The sequence below is a fragment of the Pinus tabuliformis genome, chromosome 8 (assembly GCF_031772625.1).
Source record: "Pinus tabuliformis cultivar Carrire ecotype Pingquan chromosome 8, CPIR1, whole genome shotgun sequence".
Lineage (NCBI taxonomy): Eukaryota > Viridiplantae > Streptophyta > Pinopsida > Pinales > Pinaceae > Pinus > Pinus tabuliformis.
In genome coordinates, this window is record NC_142294.1 from 918810937 (window position 1) to 918836129 (window position 25193).

General features: G+C 39.7%; 1 protein-coding gene across 2 annotated transcripts in view; it reads right to left on the reverse strand.

The window, feature by feature from the left end:
* The window catches only part of LOC149238518 (uncharacterized), a 186713-nt gene that overhangs the window by 111201 nt on the left and 50319 nt on the right, over window positions 1-25193 (reverse strand). The window contains exons 2-5 of one of the 2 annotated variants that reach the window (XM_089373061.1): window positions 24593-24656; window positions 24251-24302; window positions 23937-24019; window positions 23507-23601 (exon numbers count right to left, since the gene is read on the reverse strand). In XM_089373061.1, coding sequence (XP_089229187.1) covers window positions 23507-23601; window positions 23937-24019; window positions 24251-24302; window positions 24593-24656 — 294 coding nt within the window. The remainder of the gene's footprint in view (window positions 1-23506; window positions 23602-23936; window positions 24020-24250; window positions 24303-24592; window positions 24657-25193) is intronic. The other variant, XM_089373062.1, reaches the window with a different exon arrangement.

Sequence of the window (25193 nt, forward strand, 5' to 3'; positions counted from 1 at the left end):
TCATGATTATCATTATGCCAAGATCATCACTGCGTTTAGAGTGGATGCTGAGATAGAGTGTTATACTATGGGATCATCACAACTATGCCAAGACTGTGTTTTTCTTCCTACACCAAGGTCTTCTTCATCATAGGTATGTCGAGACTGTTATTGTATTTTCTCCATCATTGATTATGCCGAGAGTGTATTACTAAGATCCTTCTCCTTACACCGATGCCTAGACTGTCACTGTACTTAGTATACCAAGACCTTCATCATTAAGATTGCACTATGGACAGTGATCACTAAGACTGCACCAAGGTATCTGCATACTGCACCATAGACTGACTTCTGGAGTTTCATCATTGTGGCATCCGAGACCCTTTTCCTGTGACAGTCCTCCAAAACTTCATGAGAACCCGAGATTTTTGTGACTGTAATTACGTACTGTAATTACTCGAAGTAGCAAAGATATTCGACATTCTTGAGCCTTACTGTACCTATCCGAAATTACAATGGAATCTGAGTTATTGTTCCTCCTTTTTGCACAGACCCTAGCGGGGTATATATAGTAGTTTGTCCTCCATATTTAGCCGACATGAACCAACGAAGAGGTGTGTCATTTCAGGTGAGCCAACATGACTGCGTTTTATTCATTTTGCAGGCCAACATGACGAAGAGGATTGTGCTTGTCATTTGGAGGGCTTCTTGACATTGTTTATGACTCAAATACATTTGATACATGCCCAAGAAGGGTTCTTCAACATTTTCTTTGATTCTTTGACTTTCCTATAGCACTTCAACATGTGCTAGACCTATGCAATGAGCAAGAAACTCATTTTTACAATTTACAAAAATAATATTTCTTTTCTTTTACAAGTACAAAGATCAAAATTACATTTATGAAGACCAAACCTAGTTACACTTTCTTCAACATGAATCATTGGATGACATTAACACTAATAGAGATGGTGGAATGTAGTCAAAGACACTATTCTTGACAATGACTTTTGGTCACAGATTAAATACGTTTTGCAATTCGCCAACCAATTTATTACATGATCAAGTTTGTGGATTCAAATCAGCCAATAATTGGGCAGGTGTATGAGTAGACGAATAACATGTTGGGGTAGATTAAAGACACTGTTGAGCCTAGAGATATCACCTTGTACAATTATATTCTTACAGAGGTGGAAAGACGATGGGAAATGATAAACATTCCATTGCATGCCTTAGCATATGTCCTAACACTTAAATACTATCATCCATCATGGCTTTCAACACCAACACTTGGGGGAAGCAAAAGAAAACCACACCTAGATCCTGAGTTTCTATTTGGTTATATGAAAGCATTGGATAAATTAGTCACCAATGAGAAGTTTGCCATGCTATGTGTTATCACTTAAGAATTCTAATGCCAATTTTTCTCATACTAGCTTGATGATAAAGGTCAGTGTTAGTCTAAGTTTGATTTCGTTTTTCCTTAGAGTCTGAGTCTTAGGAGGTCTTGAGTCAAGCATGCATTCTCATCTATCACTGGTCACCCTTATTCATCACCGATCTCATAGCCATGTGTCAGTTTGGTTTAAAAATCATTATGTACCACAAAGCCTTTTTAGGTGATTGCGTAGCGCATGTAACCATTCTGAAGTGTTTTCGCAGCGCATTAATCCTGTTTAGCAGTTTCACAGCGCAAAAGTTCATTAGGTGATTACGCAGCGCAATAGTCCTTTAGGTGTTTTCGCAGCGCGATAGGTTTTAGGTGATTTCGCAGCGCATCATTCAAAATTTACACTGACCGCGCTGCGAAATCGGAGATTCGTGCATTCTGCAGCGAATCTTTCCCAACTGTCAAATCTGTCAAGTTAATCTATGGCTACGTCATTCATTGTCAGTTTATGCACTCCATATATCATCTCCAACCGCTTATCTCCATTATTGCAATCACTAAGTACATTGGTACACACGAAATACAAGTTCCAAGAAAGGCCAGGTATGCTCAGTTTTAATGATGATTGTAGGCCTTGCATGAGAAACAAATCTACTAGATTTCAATTTGAAAACATCGTCATCAAGCGAGGCAGCCATTCAAGCGAGGCACAGTTTGGAGTTTGAGCAGCGCTAGCATTTTCAGCCTACAGGTCACTGAATCTTCATGGAGGGATCGACAGAAAGGAAAGACCATAGATCATGCAAATGTCTGAGAAACGAGCCTGAAGGTTTGGATATAACCTTGAAGAACAGAGAGGTCGAACAAGCATTTAAACAAGCTGGATGTTGGAATTTCTGCAAGAAGCTTTAGGGAGGACATGCACAAGTGACTAAGGAATTTGCACTGAATTTCACAGGGCTAAACTCAAAGGTTGGCATGCTGGAATTGCAGGTCTCACCAGACATGATATCCACAGTTACAGAAATTCCAAGAGGGCAAGAAAATTGGTTCAAGAATTTCAAATTTGACATGAATCCATGCAAAGAATTTCTAAAGCAGGAGTTCATTAACTCAGATTTGAGCAAGTCTGTTCCTAGAAGTTATGTTAAAGAATCATATACCCAATTGCTTACTTGTATACAAAAGTATCTGACCTGTGAAGGGAGATATAACAAAGTGTATTCATACCATTTTAAACTGTTGTTGCATTTCACAGGGAAAACATCTATTGATCTACCTTTTTACTTGTTCCGCAGCTTAAGTAAAATGTGTGACAAGGTACAACTGAGAAAAGAAGCCTGTGAGACTTCACTATTCCACCATGGCTCGGTTAAGTTAATGGTTATGCATGAACTCCAGAGGGTAGGCAGACACTGGGACACATTCATATTCATGTCCGGTTTTAAGAGCAAGACCAGTCTCAGCCCTCAAGCGGCAAAAGAACCTTCAACAACAACCAGTCCTCAAGCAGAAACAAGAGCCAAGAGGGTTTCAAAGTTAAAAGCAAGGAAACAAGTTGGAGAGTCTACCAAGCCACTGACTATTCAGGATACACCTTAGCAGTCAATTAAAGAAAAAAATCAGGTCAAAGAAACTGCACATGAATCAAGCACAGGTGGAGGAGTTCAAAGAAGAAGAACTAGGACCCAGGTGGCCAAAGAAAAAGGTAAGTCAGTGAATATTGAAGAAAGCCCTGTTTCAAAGGGAGACTTAAATGATTTATTGCAAGCAATTGACATTGAAGAGTCCCCACTAGTTCAAGCTGATTTGATGCAGTCAGGAAAAGAGAAGGCTAAGAGGGTCAAGGCCTCAAAGAAACTCAAGTTTGATGATCAAGTTGATCAATTTGTTTTTAAACCCAGGAGACCCATAACAAGGAAGTTCAAACAAGTACAGGAGGTACCACCAAGAGCTGATGAAATAGGGGAGGTGACATGGCCAGATGAACGAAAGGATAAAGGCAAAACAGTTGCCACTCAAGAAGAAGGTAGTGTGGAAGACTTGAAAAGGAGATTGGAATCTGCCAACTTTGAGATTGTTAGATTGAAGAAAGCTGCTAGGAAATTTGCAGTTAAGGAGGCTTATTTCAACCAAATGCAAGCTCAGTGGGAGGACCAAACTTTTCAAATTCCTGAAGTGGTTGACTTTAGTGTTCAATTCAAAAGCTGGACTACTCCTGCAATAAAAGAAGCTCAATTTATCAGAAAAGTCAATACAAACCTCAGGTTTGGGATCAAAGTAATGAAGAAACAAATTGAAGACTTAAAGATACAATTGAACCAGCAAAAAGAATCTCCATAAAGAAATCTCACTTCAAGTAAGGATATGTTTCAAAGTTTTGATAGTTTTGCTTGGTATAATCTTTTCAAACATTCCCATTCAGTTTTGAAAGGTCTTGAAATAGTTGAAAGAATGTTTTAACAGCAAAATGCTCAAATAGCAAAGTTTTGGGTTGAAACTGTGATTTTTGAAACAACTTAGCAGTTTCGTAGCGCGCTACGAAACTGCTGAAGCTAAATAATCCAATATCAATCAACCGGTTTTGGAACATAAGCGGGAAATTTGAAAGGGGAATATATACAAGGCATCATCTGAAGCTTCAACATTCAACCAGGTCAAGACAGCTGGAGAAAATATGGATTCGAATCCAACTTTAAATTTTTGTCATAAAGTGAGCACATTTACCACCATTCAAGGTATGTCAAAGCAACTTGAAAGAGTTTTTGCCTTTACACATAAAGGAGGTGGACAGCACATCAAAATGTGGCCATCTGTTACATTTTGGATAATCAAAGATAAAGGACATGCTTCTTTGGATTCGAAAATTGTAAGGCAAACTAAAGACCGATGAGCAAGGGTAGTTTCCTATGTTTCAGGACAATGGGGAAGATGTGGCATTGAAGACCAGCATGGAGTTTTGAACATTCATCGCAGCCAAACTAAAAAGGAACCAGATGTCAAAGAACGAGAACCATTGTAATCAAGGCTATTATTAGCATAACATGGTGTTAGAATTCTACTTGATTTAGACCTCTAGAAAGTCTAGTTGAAGTTTGTTACATTAAATAGGCAGTTAAAAGTTAAACAGGTGTCATTAGAAGTGGATTTCAAGTTCCCCTAATGTTTAAGGAGGAATCTCAGTCAGGTCTATATATAGGAGAAAGGGAAATGTAATTGGGGTTGGAAGTTTATGTAAAAAAAGCTCTGTTGTCAAGCTTATGTAAAGACTCTGTTTCTTTTGGTAATACAGTAAATGGCTTCTGCTGCTCAAGATTCATAGTGACTTCAATGTATGAATTCCTCTTGTTGTCTTTCATGTTGTATACAGTATTATGAGTACTTGATTACTTAGAAATCACTTGTAGTGTTCTAATTTCCTTCATATGCTCAAATATTGTCCCTTTTGTATCTGCTGTACTTTATCTATATTGAAGTCTGAATGCTTTGATCTTATTGCAAAGCCAATTCACTGTTGATGCTAAATGACATATGACTCCATGAGCCCAATGGATGCTTGTTAATTTAGATTTTACCAGCCTCATTCCTATTTGTTTTATAAAGAGTTAGCCATCTCAATCATAATCACAAACCTTAAATCCTTTGAGAGAGCCCTCTCAGGCTAAGGAGGCTAAGCCTTAGCTAAAAGATTGGTCTGAAACAGTTACTTGAAGTCTTCCTGGTCTGCATCCTTCCAGGGCCTGATTTTGAGATAACACTATGAAAACAATTGAGCAACTATACGCTTGTGACTGATCCATTTGGGAGCAACCATGCAATTAAAGATCGAGAGAATTTCTCTACTCTTGAGTGGTGGAACATGCACGGAGGTGTTTTTCCACTTCTACAAACTTTGGCATTGCAAGTGCCATCACAAGTGGTAAACACTTCTTCTGCAAAGAGGTGTTGGAGCTCTTATTCTTTCATCCACAATGTTAAAAGGAACAAGTTAAATTTAGACCAGGCATAGATCTTGGTTTATGTTCACTACAACTTGCAATTGTTGTCCCATTACTATGAGGATGCAAAAAATAAAAAAGGCCTTAAGCTTTGGGACAAAAATCTATAGGAGGCCAATTTGGAGGATGGAGTGTTGCGATTAGAGAAATTGGAGGATACTCTTATCCAGGATGATCATGATCGAGTTGAGATGCCACCCCCATCCGGTCCCATGGTTCCCAAGTTCCATCCTTCAACACCAAATCCAGGGGCTCCATCTTCATCTGTTCCACAACTTCGAAAGCCACCATCTTCTTCACTCCCACCACGTGGAGGCTTACGTAATGGTTGTGGTGTTGAGGAATCTAGGGCAGCTAGAGTTAATGAGATTCTTCTTAGCATGATAACTATTTGTGAGGTATGTTAACTTTTCTTCTTAGCACATCTTCATTTGTTATCATTAGAGTGTCTTCTTTAGTTCATCAAATAGCTACCAAATTAAAGAGACAAGAACACAAGATGTTGGCTTTCTGCCAGGGCCAAAACCTCTCCCTCTTGGAGAGGAAAACCCGCACAAAATTCTTCTTATATAGATTCCAATTGACGAATACCAAGACCATGACCCTTGACCTATGAGGCCACTCGAAGACCAAGACACCAATCCTCTTCATTGTTATTGTTGAGATCATCATCAACACTGTTGCTTCACCAAGGTCATCATTCATGCACCTTCACTGAGATGACTGTTGCACCATATCTCCATCTTCACTTAGATAATTACTGCACGCTTACTGAGATCATTATTATGTCAACAACCTTGTCTTTATAGAGATTATCATTGTATGTTCATGATTACTTCTACATTGAAAGTATAGTTGTACTTAGAATATATGGCGAGACAACTAGTATTACTGTAGGATCATCAAGGTCCTTATCATTGCAATAAGACTGTAGCTGTGAACATGCCGAGATTTATTATCCTCAAGTATGTCGAGATTGTGTATGCTAGTTGAGACAGTGAGGATTACCGAGATTCTTCTCATGCCAAGACTGTTGATATTCATCGAGACTGTAATAGTATTCTTCCTGCACTTGCACTGAGACTGTAATAGTATTCTTCCTGCACTTGCACCGAGATTGTTTCAGAGACATCCGAAATGTGTCTTCCTGTAATGTGGATTGCAGACTCTTGTACTTATCCAAGATTTCAGAGATCCGAAATATTGTTCTCATGTACTTCTTGTACCCATCCGAAGTTCAGAGAGAAATCTGAGTTCTATGTTTTCTGTGGTGACTCTAGATGGGTATTTATAGTTGTTACATCTCCATAATAAGCTGACATGAGTGAGGGAACCGTTGTGTCTTTTATTTGAGCCGACATGACTGCATTTAATTAGTTTCGCTGGCCGACATGACTGCATTTTACATCATTTTGCTTGCTGCGTTTTTCAAGAGGACTGTGCCTGTCTTGGGGGGTTGATCTAGACACTAGGTTGACTCATATACATTACATAAATGCTCAAGAAGAGATCTTCAATTTTCTTTTGACTCTTTAACTTCCCTATAGCACTTCAATACGTGCTAGACCTATGCAATGAGCAAGAAACTCATTGTTATAATTTACAAAAATCAAAATTACATTTATGAAGACCGAACCTAGTTACACCTTCTTCAACACTCCCTCTTAACTAGGGAGGTATTCATAATGGTACTTGGTCATTCTCAATTTGAAGAATTTCTCATAAGAAGAATCGGATTGGTAACCCATTTGTATAGCATCATAGTAACCAACATTGTTTCCACAACAAGGCCTTGATTGACAGCTCTATCTCTCATCAGATCAGAGCACAATGTTGGCGAGACCAATGATTATAGACACCTTCATCATTGTCTCTCAAGGTACATACCCACCCGGGTGTTCACTAAGTATGACCTTCTAGGACTATTCTTATCTTGGGTTCCCAACCCTCAAAGAATATCGGTCCTCTTGCCTACTCTTATCACCCTACACATCCTCAAAGAGCATCAGATGCCAGATGATTACCCAATCCTCCATTCTTTCTTCCCAATTGAAGACAAAAATGTTGTGTTTATCTCTCCCTCTCAACTGGGGAAGATATGCCCATTCCTTGAAGGAATGTACTCAAGCTCCCTCTGACCAAGAACTTGCCCAAGCTCCCTCTTAGTCAGGGACTTGCCAAAGCTCCCTCTTAGCTAGGGACTCTCCTATACATCAGTAACTTCTTCTTCGTGGGTCCTTCAGCTGCTTGATCAACTTCTTTCCTTGATGTCATGAAATTCAGTAGCTTCTTTCTTGTAGGGCAACAACCATCTATCACTTTCCTCCTTAGTTCGTCATGTCATTCCTTTCTTCATGGAAAGTGGCTTTCTTGGTACATATCTGGAACCTTCTTCATATGACTACTTCTTTCTCATCATGCTTCTTCCATCCACCACATGAATGCTAGTTGTACTTGTACTTACAACTCTTGTTCGAGTAGCCCTACATGAACTCATCCAAATATTATTCAAGAAATCAAAACATAATATTAAATCAAATCATACCTTACGAGATGGCTCTTCATCATGACATCTTCCTGTAGGTATCAGCATCCTGCATACATGTTGACACATCTCCCAAAGATATCCATTGTCAAGGGTCTTCATCTTTTCCATCAGAGTCTTCATATCTTTCTGGGAGATTTCCTAGTCAAGTCTTCTTGGTATTTTGGATGTTGATTGCCTTCATCAGGGTTGCATATCTCACAATCTCTTCCTTCCTCACACATTCCATTCCTAGGAGCTTTCAATCAGAGTTTCTTAATTGTAGTCAACCACCTCATACTTCATATGAGGACATATTATGTTGATTTCATCTAGAGTGACTTATGTCTTTCTGCATTTTTCCAGAGGAGGAGATCCTTTTTCTCTTGATCATGCTTCTTAAGATAGAAGTAATGATCCATGTTACCTACAACCATACGACATGACATTATGATATTAAACACAAGCATACATACCTCATTTTACCTTTTAGTTCATCTAGGCTTCTTCCAGTAGCTTCCTTGATTGAAGTGTCTTCAACCCCTTGATCTGCTTCTTCTCTTATGTCACCATAACATCATCCATGAATTCCACGGGTTGGAGTTCTTGATGAAACAATTGCTTCCTCTCTAGATTAGTGAACCCTTCGATGAGGATTCCATCAGAGAATTTTGAGGATCTTGTATATCCCCATTTGGCAAATGTTTCCTTTTTGACTTGATGTATAATGAACCTTGTCCTAGATGACATCTTTCTTTCCTTCAATGTTCAATGAGGTTCCCAAGAGCTATATCCTTCATGTTTGACTGCCATGGATTTTGTCCTTCATGATTCCCATGGTGATGTCACGAGCTTTTGTTTCTAATGCTTCCATGATGCCACGATACATCCTATTATCATGGTCATATCTGTAACAAAAGATTTAGGAGCTTATGCTAGGATACTTTTGTGAGGGATATCATCTCAATCATAGTAGAGATTTGTTACTCCCTCTTTCCTTTGTCCTTTTCTTTAGCTTCATCCATCATTCCGGCGATATGAGTTTTCTTCCATAATCTTTCCATGGAATTGAATCTTAACTATACTATTTGAGGATCAAACTTCCCTTTCCTTTCTACACATGTTTGAATCCTTTAACCATCAATACTTTTGCCATCAACTTTTCTCTATCGAGCATAGAGACCACAAATTGTTGAATGACGTAACCTTCTTGTTCATGGACATTTGTTACCTTGCCTATCGATTAGAACAATAATGACTATCTTCATCTCCCAATTGAGATCTTATGAAGATATTCCTTCATTCTTTGATACCTTCAATCAGGTCTAAGTGATATGACCTTCTTCACTGTATTTCAAAGAGTATATCTTCTAGAATTTCATATCTCTTTTTTGTCACCTCTCCTACTACATAGGGATGAGAGGACCTAGGATTGATTTCATATGACTTCTCTTTCAGGGACTATATATATCCTCCTTTCTTATGCAAGGAATCTTGATGACCCAACCAATTTATAGATCTCCTTGCAAACACGAAGTCGTTTAACCAAACTTGATTATAGAATGAAAAGATACTTACTTGAAATGTGAAGATGAAATCTTCACCTTAATTGCTTTGATGATGGTTGAAGAAGATATATTAGAGCTTCTTCTTGGATGATCTTCTTTCAAATGAGAGAGCCTTTCCTCAATAGAAAAGGTTGCTCCTTTTGATGAGGATGATTTGTTGCTTCCTCGGATCATCTTCTTCGAGGGCAAGGAGATGATCTTTTGAAGATGTCATGCCTTATTGCCTTCAATATGCTTTGCCTTGTTTTGTAGTGTAGATCAGGACTGCTTCTAGGGTTTCAACCTTTTTCAAGACGATGTGATCTTCGATTTTCAGGTCCTTTGAGTTACCTTGCTTTGTAGATATCATGATGAGGGTCTTGGTGGCTTTTTGATGATGACTTTGGAGATACAAACTATTGTTGTTGTACACTATCTCCTTGATTATGTAGACAGAAACCCTTGTTGTTGTAGACTGCTTGTTGTAGACTAATCCTTCAATCTTGACAAAGCCCTTCAACTTGCTTTGATGCCCTTCTTGAAAACTGATCCTTGTATGTCTCTTTTTGCTTCCCTTCCTTTGACTTCAACACCTTAACTTTGATACCATGTTGAAGAATCTAGGGCAGTTAGAGTTAATGAGATTCTTCTTAGCATGATAACTATTTGTGAGGTATGTTAACTTTCTTCTTAGCACAATCTTCATTTGTTATCATTAAAGTGTGTCTTCTTTAGTTCATCAAATAGCTACCAAAACAAAGAGACAAGAACACAAGATGTTGGCTTCTACCAAGGTCAAAACCTCTCCCTTTTGGAGAGGAAAACCCGCACAAAATTCTTCTTATAGAGATTCCAATTGATGAGTACCAATACCATGACCCTTGACCTATGAGGCCACTCCAAGACCAAGACACCAATCCTCTTCATTGTTACTGCTAAGATCATCATCAACATTGTTGCTTCATCGAGGTCTTCATTCATGCACCTTCACTAAGATGACTATTGCACCATATCTCCATCTTCACTTAGATAATTATTGCACTCTTACTGAGATTATTATTATGTCAACGACCTTGTCTTTATTGATATTATGACTATGTGTTCATGATTACTTTTATATCAAAAGTATAGTTGTACTTAGAATGTATGTCAAGACAGCTAGTATTACTGTAGGATCATCAAGGTCCTTATAATTGCAATGAGACTGTGATTGTGAACATGTCGAGAGTGTATTATCCTCAAGTATGTCGAGACTATGTATGCTAGTTGAGACAGTGAGGATTACCAAGATTCTTATGCCAAGACTGTTGATATTCACCAAGACTGTAATAGTATTCTTCTTGCACTTGCACCAACACTGTTCCAGAGACATCTGAAATGTGTCTTCTTGTAATGCGAATTGCAAACTCTTGTACTTGTCTGAGATTTCAGAGATCCGAAAATACTGTTCTCTTGTACTTCCTGTACCCATCCGAAGTTTAGAGAGAAATCTGAGTTCTATGTTTTATGTGGTGACCCTAGCGGGGTATTTATAGTTGTTATGTCTCCCGAATAAGCCGACATGAGTGAGGGCATTGTTGTGTCTTTTATTTGAGCCGACATGACTGCATTTAATTCGTTTTGTTGGCTGACATGACTACATTTTACATCGTTTTCCTTGCTGCTTTTTTCAAGAGGATTGTTCTTGTCTTGGAGGGCTGAACTAGACACTAGGTTGACTCATATACATTACATATAAGCTCAAGAAGAGATCTTCAATTTTCTTTTGACTCTTTGACATCCCTATAGCACTCCAATAAGTGCCAGACCTATTGTTAAAATTGGGAACTAGGACCAAACTCCATGTGGGTCATCTTATTGATGGCAGCTAATATTTTTCTTAGATCCCTCTCATCGAGAGGTGTAGGATTGATCTAAAGATCATCCGATTCCGATAAGTATTCAAGGAGATATGAATTTATTTGTGTTATGGGACAATTCGTCAAGGTCGGCCAACAACCAAATAAACCCCACTTGTGCTCCATGTTTTAGTATAAATAGAGGTGCCTTGAAAGTCATTTGGACACGCATCCTCTTGGTGATCTCTTCCTCTCCACTTGTCTTTGGGTTTTGGTGGGAGGAGAGATCTAAAGAGGATATGCTGCCCTAGAGGATGCCCTAGATCCTAACGCTATCATGGAGGAGATTTTAATGCACTGAAGGAAGCCTACCTATACACAGCTCTATGGAAAGCCCTACACTGCCCTATACGCAACCCTATGGAGAGCCCTACGCTGCCCTATACGCAGCTCTATGGAGAGCCCTATGCTGCCCTATACACAACTTTATGGAGATCCCTACGCAGCCCTATGGAGAGCCCTACACTGCCCTTTACACAACCCTATGGAGAAGCTCTATGCTGCCCTAACCGCAGTCCTCCAGGTGATATAAAGGAAGACTATTCAAGCATGCCCCACTCACAGCGATGGAGGGAGGAAGGTCTGAAAGCGGCTTGTATGATATGGAGAAGAGCGCTGAAGGGTATACGTTGAAGTCTGTCCAGCGAGGCAGCATATGTTAGGACTGTGTTGATAATGGTACAGTCGCTTCGATGGAGAAAACAGTGATGATACATTGAAGCAGCATGATGTTGCAAGTAGCAAATATATTGCAGCAGCATGTTGATGAATGCTACAGCATGATGGGTACAGCGATGAAGTGTATCATAGCATAATGAGGGGCAGCACAATGGTGAGGTACAGCAGTATGATATAGCAAGTTCATAGTGTTGCTAGTATAACACATTGGGACAATAGCATGATACTTAGTGCAACAAGTACATCTAGCATGCTAGGGACAACAAGCATGCTCGGGACAACAAGCAAGCAAGGGATAGCAAGCTAGCTAGGTGCAGTAAACACATAGGCCAGTATGGCAACATGGTGCAGCAATGGCACATGATGCAGGCAGCAGTACACTGATGGGTACCGTCATGATTGATGAAGCATGATGAGATGCAACATTGTGGTGATGGGTGCAACATGGTGCAACACGGTGAGGCGCAGCATGATGACGAGATGCAGCACAATGATAGGTGAAGAAGTCACCTTGGAGAATCAGTTGAAGCAGCATGTCATCAACTGATCTCATGTATCATCTTCTTAGAGATGATCTATGCTCTCATCTAGATAATTCAAAGTGTTAAGTTCAGTTGTAAATGTACTATCTCTCTCTCTCTCTCTGCTGAACTATTGAAGAACATATAAGAAGAATCGATCAAGGGTTTCCCCACATTGGGGTTTGTCCCTGGCTAGCGCCACATCTTGTGTCCTCTTGTCTTGGCTTGTCTTCTGCGATTTATGTTGACAGACCTTATGGTCGAGCCTGCTGTAGCATCCTTGAATCAGATCCAAATCTAGCAGCAGTTATGTTCTATCTACAGTTTACTTTAATGTTGATGTGATTGCCAATCTAGAAAAGGTATTGAGCTAACTATGAAAATTGAAATAAATTGCTCTAAGCATAGAACATACCTAAACTTAACATGGTATCAGAGTTGACATGAAGACAAAGCCCAAGCAAGAGTGAAAGAGCAATCAGCAAAGACAGTTGGAAAATAACAAAAGGATCAGTGGATTCCTCAACCCTCTTCAAATTCACCAAGGGTGAAATCGAAGCAGAGAATATTATCAGAATAAGCGCAGTGGAAGCTTCTGATGGCCTACCTAAAGATCACTTCATTGGGAAGTCCAGAAATAAGGGTGGAAGGAAAGGCAGATGCCTTGGTTGCAATAAGTTCGGCCATTATGCGAAGGAGTGTCCGAATGGCATGGACACATCACTTGATGATGATAACAATCATTCCAGGGACATCTTCAATGATCAGAGGAATGACAGGTAATGCAGGTCATCAAGGAAACGGCCGACTCTTCAGAGAAAGAAAGGAACCCCAGATATGAAGAATCAAATGTTGTTTCTGATAAGATAAAGAAGCGTTATCTTGTATTGGCCCTCTCCTTCAGATTCTTTGGGAATCTGGCTTATTGATTGTAGTGCTTCAAGCCACCTCATCAGATAGAAGGGTGCTCTCTCAAATTTGGTAGAGATGGAAACAAATGTGGGATTATACTTGGAGTCAATGCCACCTATCCCGGAAAGGGTGTAGGGAGTGTTACCCCTCAATTGAATGTGGGTAACTCGATTCATTTACAAGAATCTCTTTTATGTACCTAATCACAAGAAGAACCTAGTGTCCATTTTGGCAATGGAAGTCAAAAGGTTTCAGGGTGGCATTCATCAATGGAAAGGTACGTGTTTGGAAATAGAATTTTCAAAGATGCTTTTATCTTTGAGCTCAGGGTTGGCAGGAAGTCCATTGGGGACCATGTCAGTTGACACATAGCACCAGAGGTCTGTAAGTCAGAGGATGACAGGGATGCCTGAATCCAAAAGGAGCATGAAGGTACATGTCTGAGATGTACTGAAGGGAAAATCTTACAAGGGGACCATTCCCCTCATGTCAAGTTTGGAACAACCTGAGGGGTTTGAGATTCATGATTGGGAATCTCATGTGTGCAGGTGGAAGAAAGCACTTTATGGCTTGAAGCAGATCACCTCGGGTTTGATATGAGAGGATTGATAGCTGTTAGATGAAGCTGAGATTCACTAAGAGTGAAGTTGATCCAAACCGTTGTTTGAAGGTTGTGGATGATAGACCTCTCATACCGGCACCTCCTAAGGACAACCTATTTCAGACAAATGCAAACCCTCTCACTTGCAGCAGTAAGAGGGAGTTGGATTCTGGATGTGGAATGGTAAACTGCAAACCTGTGACTACCTCGAGGATCTTAACTTTCAGAAGTTATATGGTGATTATGCTGGACTAGATTTGGGAAAAGCCTCCGAGTTTCATAAACTCATTTGCATTGATGTTCTTGGTGAACTTCCGTCCGGACATATGTTTTGCAGTTAGAATGGTGAGCTCATATTTTGTTGAGCCTCACTGGATTGGTGCCAAGAATCTTTTGAGATATCTTAGGGGCACAATCTCTCATGGATTGAGATACATTGTCGGAAATATGAAGCTGCATGATTATTCGAATGCTGACTGGGCAGGCAGTGTGGAGGATCATTAGAGCACTTCTTAGTGCTGGTTCTCTTTGGGTTCCGCTTCGATATCATGGATGAGCAGGAAGTAGAAGTCGGTTGCTATAAGCACCACCAAGACCGAATACATAGCTACAAGTATGATCTCGTATGAAGCTGCCTAGTTGTGGAAGCTCTTCAGTGAGTTGTTTGTACAGATGATGAATACCACCGTGATCCTTTGTGACAACCAGGGGGGATTCGATCTTTGAGGAATCCCATATTCGATGATTGCTCCAGCAAATAGACATCAGATACTACCTTATCTGGGATATGGTAAGTCGATGAGCGAGGAGGCTCCATCGCATTGAGACTGATGTATAGGTCGCAAACATTTTGTCAAAACCTGGGGAAAGGTCAAATCTGTGACTTTCCCGAACGACTTGGAGTCATTGAGAGACCTTCTTATAAGGGTCCTGCATGTTGCATGCATTGAGCTCTGGGAGCTCTGGGGGGCTTGGGGTACTTACTGGAGCGACATACGACCACAGGGCGACTCAACCTCTCCTGGTGGTGCGCTATGTACAGGGTGAAAGGTTCAACCTTCCCCTGTGATACCCCGTGGCGACTTTGGGACAGGATGATTAGTTCTCCTATGGGCCAAGATGATTAGTTTTCCTATGGCGGCTGTTGGACAGGATGATTTGTTCTCCTGTGGGACAGGATGATTAATTCTCCTATCGAGGCATCCTACCCATGCAGTCTGGGACCCATGGGAAGTACCTCTCATCTTATCAATGATCAATGAGCAGGGAAATGGGGTTAGGAACCATAGTAGTATTATCGATGGACGCATCGTTGTATCTACCGTGCTCCCTATGCTAGGATGACCTCCATTGATCTGGGATCAGTATGAGTGGTTTGAGATACTCTCTTGTGATATTGATCTAGGATAAATAAAACTGACTTCGGGCCAGTAAGAGCGATATGACACACTCTCTTCGGATGAAATTGACTTCGGGTCAGTAGAGAATGGTATGAGACATTCTCGATCAATTCTTCTTCATGGTTTAGCATAGCAGAGTAGTGCAGGGCACTGATGGCAAAGATAGTACAGTCGGACATATGGATCAGCGGATGGAGTTCTCCCTAGTTGGAAGGAAGTGTTAAAATTGGCAACTAGGGCCAAACTCTATGTGGGTCATCTTATTAATGGCAGCTGATATTTTCTTGGATCCCTCTCATTGAGAGGTGTAGGATTGATCTAAAGATCATCTGATTCCAATAAGTATTCATGGAGATATGAATTTATTTGTGTTATGGGACAATTCGTCAAGGTCGGCCAGCAACCAAATAAACCCCACTTGTGCTCCATGTTTTAGTATAAATAGAGGTGCCTTGAAAATCATTTGGACACACATCCTCTTGGTGATCTCTTCCTCTCCACTTGTCTTGGGGTTTTGGTGGGAGGAGAGATCTAAAGAGGATACACTACCCTAGAGGATGCCCTAAATCCTAACGCTATCATGGAGGAGATTTTAATGCACTGAAGGAAGCCTACCTATACACAGCTCTATGGAAAGCCCTATGCTGCCCTATACACAGCTCTATGGAGAGCCCTACGCTGCCCTATACGCAGCCCTATGGAGAGCCCTACGCTGCCCTATACGCAGTTCTATGGAGAGCCCTACGTTGCCATATACACAGCTCTACGAAAAGCCCTACACTGCCCTATACACAGCTCTATGGAGAGCCCTACGCTGCCCTATACGCAGCCCTATGGAGAGCCCTACGCTACCCTATACGCAGCCCTATGGAGAAGCTCTATGTTGCCCTAACCGCAGTCCTCCAGGTGATATAAAGGAAGACTATTCAAGCATGCCCCAGTCACAACCATGGAGGAAGGAAGGTCTGAAAGCGGCTTGTATGACATGGAGAAGAGTGCTAAAGGGTATACGTTGAAGTCTGTCCAGCAAGGCAACATATGTTAGGACTGTGTTGATAATAGTACAGTCACTTGGATGGAGAAAATAGTGATGATACATTGAAGCAGCATGATGTTGCAAGCAGCAAATATATTGCAGCAGCATGTTGATGAATGCTGCAGCATGATGGGTACAGCAATGAAGTGTATCATAGCATAATGAGGGGCAGCACAATGGTGAGGTATAACAGTATGATATAGCAAGTTCATAGTGTTGCTAGTATAACACATTGGGACAACAGCATGATACTTAGTGCAGCAAGTATAGCTAGCATGCAAGGGACAGCAAGCATGCTAGGGACAACAAGCATGCTCGGGACAACAAGCAAGCAAGGGACAACAAGTTAGCTAGGTGCAGCAAACACAGGTCAGTATGACAACATGGTGTAGCAATGGCACATAATGTAATACAATGATGGGTACTGTGATGATTGATGAAGCATGATGAGATGCAACGTTGTGATGATGGGTGCAGCGTGGTGCAACACGGTGAGGCGCAGCATGATGACGAGATGCAACACGATGATAGGTGAAGGAGTCACCTTGGAGAATCAGTTGAAGCAGCATGTCTTCAACTGATCTCATGTATCATCTTCTTAGAGATGATCTATGCTCTCATCTAGATAAGTCAAAGTGTTGACTTCAGTGGTAAATGTACTATCTCTCTCTTTCTCTACTGAACTATTGAAGAACGTATAAGAAGAATTGATCAAGGGTTTCTCCACATTGGGGTTTGTCCCTAGCTAGCGCCACATCTTGTGTCCTCTTGTCTTGGCTTGTCTTCTGCGATTTATGTTTATGTTCTATCTGCAGTTTACTTTAATGCTGATGTGATTGCTAATCTAGAAAAGATATTGAGCTAACTATGAAAATTGAAATAAATTGCTCTAAGCATAGAACATACCTAAACTTAACACCTATGCAATGAGCAAGAAACTCATTGTTATAATTTACAAAAATCAAACATTTAAGAAGACCGAACCTAGTTACACTTTCTTCAACACGTGGTGGAAGGAGGAGAGATTAGTAGATATATTCACAATTGACTACTTTTGTCATAGATTAGACTTTAGAGTCTAGACTCTAGGGTGTTAGACTTGGGAATTCGAGATTTTCTGTATTACTCTTCCTAGTTCAGTGTGTACTTGGTGGTGGCCAGGTGGCCTATTTTGTAAACATTATTATTTGAATTTTAGACATGACTCATTTTGACAGTTGCTCACTTGCTAAATAAGTTATTTAAATGTTTTATGATTTTATCTTCTAAATGTCTACTTTCTATTATATGCTTAAAATTTTGGTACTTTCTACCTTCTATTATCTATGATATGCTTAAAAATTTGATGTATGTATGTAATTGCTAGAATCTAGATGGTTAATGCTCAAATAATTAATCATTGATGTATAATGGATACCATATCTATCTTGATTTATGTACAAATACGCATGTTTTCATAGCTTCTACAACTAATTTGGTATTTTGAATATTTTTATTAAATATAAATGCAAAAAATATAAAGTATATATATATAGTAGACACTTCCAAGACACTTCGCTTCTTAGATTTTTGGAAAATGGCGCTTCTAATGCTTTGCTTCCAAAAAACATTCCTGTTTTATGCAACATTGATTTGGACCCCTCTTAAGCAGTTTATTTGACATCAGCCCCAATGCCTTTTTAGCAAGCACCCTCAAATTCCCTTTGGTTTAATACATCCTTAGACCTAAAAGACAAAGGGTTCATCCAAATTGGCAATAAGGTCATTACACAACCTATTAGGTACATTAACCTCTCAAATCCTTGCTTCCAATGCCAAATCCCTAAACATAGGATTAGGGATTGTCCCTTTCTTTCCAAAGTTGATTCCTCAAATAACCCTCCAACGACAAAACCAATTTCGCAAAGCCAAAGGAATCAACTTTTGCTAATGGTTGTGAACTGATTCAAGTGACAAAGAAGGGTAACAAGACCAAAGCCGCACCCAAGGTTCTAATGAAGGACACAACTAGATCTACGCTAGCACTCTTAACGCTAGCAAAGTGAAGGACCCCATTAGCTCCTCTCACACTGCTCCACCCCATGGGGGCTATGGCCATAGGGACTTGGTCTCCTCTTCCAAGGCCAAATGGACAACCCTCTACTAACACAAATGATGAATGAAAGCACCCGAAAAAATAACCAATGCATTGATGTTTGGGTTAGTGTTGCGAACATCTCAATAATATCCTGATTTTATCTCGAAATCACGATTTTTTGACCTAGCCAATATTTGTTGATTTTTAAAGATATTTTTATGGTATCTTAATTTTGCCAATGTTGGACGATTTTTACCGATATTTTCCCGATTTTTACGATTTTTTGGTTTTTCAAACCCTTACCGATTTTATCCCGATGCCGATGTTTGCAACATTGGTTTGGGTTACCTTTGCATTGGAAAAGAAACATTTTGTGCCCTCAAATCCTTATCATGTTCTCAGTGGTAAAAACAATGAGATGGAGACTATTGTTGAAACTTTGCAATGAAATACATATCATGGAATATGTAGGGTATCGCTGACTCGGTCAAGAAGACCATGGTTAGAAGAGTTCATTCAATAATTGATTTAAATACATTTTCCTGTAAGAAGTTAAAGTCACAAGGTTCACCGTCATATATTATCTAGAGTTAAGTTATGGGATTGTCTTGTTGAATACCTCTTTAAGGTAGACTGACTCTGTGGAGATTTCAACAATGTAGTCCCAAGATGAAAAATTGGGCACAAGCCTTATTTGCATGCCACAAAGAGAATGCATAGCCTAGAATGGCCTCATGTCTAGACTTGGCTTGTATGACTCCAACAAATATTAGAGATATGATTCCCAAGAAATACAGTTCACATGGTTAAACTTTAGAGTTGATAATGACCATGTCTTGAAATGGTTAGACAGAAGTTAGAACCATGCTTTCTAAGCATAACATTTTCTTTTTTACTATGAGGATGGATAATATGTAAAAGTGTTGGGGAAGAACACTCTTTCTAATCACCAACACAATAACTTCTCATTCTTGTGGAGTGTAGCAAAAACAAGGATATGTAGGACCCAAAACCTAATAAATGTTTCTCATCTTCGACACCCAACTTATATTCAAGCCATTCTTCACATCTAGTAATTTCCTAAGCCCCAAGGAAAAAAAGAGTTGATAGAGTGATGGAATGAGGAGATACGTCAAGTCACGATTTTACTTTGAGGGTTTGATCGATAGCTAGCAATTTTCCAATCCTCTCAAAGGAAAGCAGCGAAGGAGAAATTCAAAGAGGTTTCCTACCAACTACTAATAATGTCATTTGATTGTGTCCTTCAAGCTTCAGTGGCCAAACTACGCCAATTTGTGAAGTTGGATGAACTTTGGTAAGCCTAAGGTGCTTAATTCAATCTGGCTTACATTGGTTTAGGACTAAGGATTAGCCTTGTTAGCCAACAAAATGGGTAACCCCATAGGAGAAAACTTTTTTCCTACATTTGACAGTCTGTCAGTCAACCAGATAGCCAGTAGTCCCTGACAACCACCATTAGCTAATGATATGGCTTATATCTCTGCTACTTGCATCAGCCACTTGCATCTCACCCATCTGCCATGAGCACATGGACGAAGGTGGACCTCCACTCAAAAGGTACTTTGATCGTTTTGCAATCAGGTGCTTATACTCGTTTGTTTTGGGCATTTAGTATGGATTATGGGGTGATCTGGAAGACTGATAGACTTTGACCATGATCTTGTTCTCTCACCTTACTTCAAGGGGTAATCTTTGATCTTGGTCCAAGGGAACCTCCCTTAAGGCCCTATGGATATAGAAGGGGCACTACTTGGGAAGCCCTGATTGAGATAGTGTAGTTCCATCTTCCCATATATCATACTTAACACCTTCTATCTTACATTACAAGCCCACTACACACCAAAACGAGTAACCCTATATCAGAAAACCTTTATCCTATTCTTGACAGCCAGTCGGTCAGCCATGCAACCAACAACCCCTGACAACCACCACTAGTTGATAATATGCCATATCTCTTTCACTTGCATCAGCCATATGCTTCTCACCCATTCGGCATGAACACATGGACGAAGGTGGGCCTCCACTCAAAAGGTATTTTGGTCATTTTGCAATTGGGTGCTTATGCTTGTTTGTCTTTGGGCATTTGGTATGGATTATGGGGTGATCTGGAAGAATGATGGGTTTTGACCGTGATCTTGTTCTCTCACCTTAAATGGGGGGTTAATCTTCGATCCTAGTCCAGTGGGACCTCCCCTAATGGCCCAATGGGTATAGGAGGGGCACTACGTGGGACGCCCAAATTGAGATAGCATAGTACCATCTTTCCCTATATCATACTTGACACGTTCCATCACACATTACAAGCCCCATTTTCCACCTCCATTCTTCCGGTTCATATGACCATTGGTTCTTTGGGATTTGGCACCCATATGTCCACATACCTGAGTAGGGCCTGACGACTTTGCCCTAGAAGGTTGATGCAGCCAAAAGAAACATAAAGAGCATATCATGGCCATAGCAAAACAAAAGAAAGAAAATCAAAATGCAAAGATGGCCAGGGACATATATTAGCACGTGGGAAAAGCCTAGCATGAGCTCTACCTCACTCATTAGCAAAGATTACTTAGGCCTTCTAGGCTCCGCCGATACTACGTCCCAAACTTTTGACCCCATTCAATCACCTTGAGCATTCTCATTAAATATCCTTTAGGTGAGAATTTAAGGAAGCCTTTGTTGTGGTTGAATATCACTAAATAGCAGAAGAAAGGTTGCTAAGGTGATAGTGCCAACCAATCTCTTGTTTGTTGAGAAATCTATAGGGCTGCAATTAGGATGATTTCTCTTAAACTTGATAATTGCATGTGATATATTTTTATTTTTCTTGATTATTAACTTCTCTTATTATTGTGTTGTTCTTATCATCAAACAACTACCAAAACAAGAAGATCAACAATACACAAGAACACAGGATGTAGGTTGCAAGCCAGGGCAAAAACCTCTCCACTTAAAAGGAAAACCTGCAAACTCTTCTTTTCTTATAGATTCTTCAAATGACGAATTCTAAGACCTCTAGACCAAGACCAATACCCTTCCAAGACCAAGTCAGACCTTCTTGATGATGTGCTTCCTTTGTCCAAGTCAAACCTAGTCAAATCTCTTCCAGTTGCACAACTTCGACCCCTAGCTACAGAATTTCGGCCTCCACTACAGGTCTGAAATTTTCAGCCCCTGCAATAGTTACTGCTTCCACACGTGTGAGCAATTTCAAGGCTTCCAAGGCTTCCTTTGACCTTCGCTTGGGTTCCTCCTTCTAGGGCTTGTAGGTGACCTAATAGACCTTCCTTCGACCTTCTTTCTGCAATTTCCTCAACTTCGATCTTGCAGCATCAAAACCCTAGCCTTCCTTCTTCGCACGTGTGAGAGAGAGAGAGAGAAATAACCCAAACTTTCATCCTTCGTCCTTCTTCCTTCTTCGCTAGCCTTCTTCCTTCTTCACTAGCCTTCTTCTGCTTCTCCTTCGCTTAGATGATGAGAAGATGAGTGAGTGTCCATAGGAGGTCGAGTTCCCTCCTATATATAGGCTTCCAAGGAGGACGACATGCCCTAATGAGGCCGACTTCTTAGCTACCAGACCGACTTGGTCTTGGAGGGTATTTTGACACTTTTAAATACAAAAATAATTCTTTTTACAAGTTACAATGTGCCTGATGGGGTCTTCTTCATATGACAATGACTCTTTTGACTTCTTGACCCTAGGACAAACCCTAGAAGCACTCAATGGGTGCTTGACCTCTAAATAAAAGACCTTGAGCATGAAACCCATGCTACAAAAATAACAATAATAAATTTTCTTTCTTTTTACAATATACAAGAATCAAAAGTACATTTCATATTTATGAAGACCAAACCTAGTTACAATTCCAACATTGTTACCCTAAGGTTTGGTTCTACCCGGTGGGGCTTTGCACTAGGCCTGCTAGATTTTGCAGCAACAATCATAAACACCCGTTCAGAGAGAAAGGCGATTTATCAAGGGATTGATGGCCTGAATATCGAGCAGATTAGACAGTCTTTTTTAAATGATATTGGTCTGCCTTTCGATTACCTGTCTGTATGGCTTTTATAGTTGAGAGTCAAGACTCAAAATCTTATTGTAGTATTTACAGACCAGAAGGACTCTTGGGATATGTCAAAAGGTTATGTAGTTATCAGTTGTGGTAAGGGTGGCCAATCATATACAGTGTTGAATCCTCAATTTTGTCTAGTTTTTAGAGAGAGCACAGTTCTGAAAAAGGGGACCTGATCATGGAATGCTCTAGTTGTTGTGTGTTTTTACTCTGTGCATCACCTTTGTGGTGATTAAATATAATAAATAAATCATTTTGCAAGGAAAACAAATGTTCATGCTCATATATCACAGTCTTCCTCTTTCAAAGAAAGGTTCTCTAGGAAGAGACTAATCGCTGCCACATTGACAATCTTTAACAGCTTGGGTCCTGGGACACCCATTACCTTTCTTATTTATTGAAAAGTTGTACCACACCATCAATACATCAATGTCGGTTCATATTTTGGTGTGATTTCAACTGGAGTAACTTGATACTAGGCAACTCAGAGAATTCTTGGCAGTTTCCTCTTCAACTAATTATATCTTTAACTTGTCATAGCATATCTGATTAAAGGTCCATTTATAAGAGGGATATTTGGGTACAGGAGTTACATCCCTATAGGAAAAATACAACAATGTTTTATGCAAAGCCAACATATTAACAATTATAATCATATATTGCTTAAAACTATCTTTGCTGTTCTACACAAACCTATTTTACAGGATCTCAATGTACAGCTCAAGGAGAGTCAGGGTTAACTGAAGCACACCTGTTGCAGAACGATAATTGAATGCTCATGAACAGAGTGAAAGGAGCATCAATAGTAGACAAATGAAACAGCTACTATTTAGATCAGGGATAAAAGCAAAACATACCTCTGGAACAATCCTGTTCAAGGCATCTTCCATGTCAAGTGGAACATCACTACTTGCATTCTCATTTATAGTCAAGCTGGCTGAAGTATGTAGAACTGGAAATGGGAACAGAAAAAAGATGTGAATTTTGTAGGGAATAATGTCAATTCAGACACCCTACAACATTACCAAGGTATGTAATGGCATATCTACTAGAAGAATAAATCATTTTTTTAGTGTATCATACAACTGTGACACAGAACTGAAGAACATTCTAACATTATTAGTCTTTAACTTCCAACATGTTATCTTAGAAGCAAATGAAAGTACAATAGAATATAACTGATCATGATGTGACGAGTGAATATAGTTCCATCCAGGCAATTTACGTAAGTGAGGTTCTACTTTCTTAGTTGTGAGTTAAGGGCACTGATTTTGAATCCATTCTTACTGAACAAGTTTGCGAGACCCACTTCAAATTGACTTATTTCTGGAACCGCTTCATATATATACCGAGTTATTATATGGCAACCCCTGGAACACAGACATAAAATCATCTAGTACTGTCTTGTGGCTAAAAACTGTATTAAAAGAAAAATCTAATATTCATCAGAAGACACCGTAAAAAGTAAAAATGGATATGCACTCAGACTTTATCTACTTTATTCTAACATTATTGCAAATTGCAAAATGATCGTTCTATCTTTTGGACATGGCACGCAACAGTGAAAACATGATAATAACAGTTATCATATCAGGCATCACCTTTTAAATGGAGGAAGTGAAAAGGTCTTTTGCATCCATTCTGTTGAAACTGCTACAGGGGAAAGAAATTATTGTGTTAGATAAAACAAAAATGTCCTGCTTCAATATTAAACTTGTTCGACAGGCTTACATGCAAAGTCAATAAATGTCAGGACAATCTATAAACTGACGAAGCATTAGGAAGGACTAAAGACAGCAGTAATAGTATACATCTAAACGAGGAGCTTCACATAATGGTCACTCGTCTTCTTCTACAAGATTTCACAAAGAATTCATAAGCCAGGCATATTTAAAACTATGAAAAGCTTCCGTGTACTGCCAACTTGGGCTTAGAATGCATACCCATGTTAAGAGTTGATTCACATGTGACTTTCAGGCTGCCTTTATAGCTCCTTCGATTCATGTTCTGAAAATATTTTAACCCAAGCTCATTAAAGAAAATACAGTGTAAAAGTGGTCAAGAAAAGTCATGGATATTACCCACCAATAGGTGTAAAATGTAAAAAACCTCATCTATCAAAATAGGACACTTTGGCATTGAGAGAAAAATGCACCTTTGGAACAAATCACTTGGTTAATAAAGCAAAAAGTCTCGAATAAGCTAGATCAAAGACTAGTCCTAAAATTCAAATACGTCTTTAAATATTAATATCAAAACTTTGAATTGAAAATACAAAATTACGGTGGAATGATCTATCTTACAGCAGGTAAAAAGGTGTTTCCACAATATAATCATGCAGCAGAAATTGTCATGTAATGAAGTCATGTTACACATTGTAAAGAGTCTCACTTATCTATGTAAAGTCATCCTCCAAGACCTTGTCACTAGCCCTCTTCAAGTTCGCCTACAACGAATGAAGAAACCTAGAAGATCATGTCGGCTCTCCCTCAAGTAATCGTCTCAGCCTAAAGGACATGAGGTAACTTGTATATATAGAAGCAC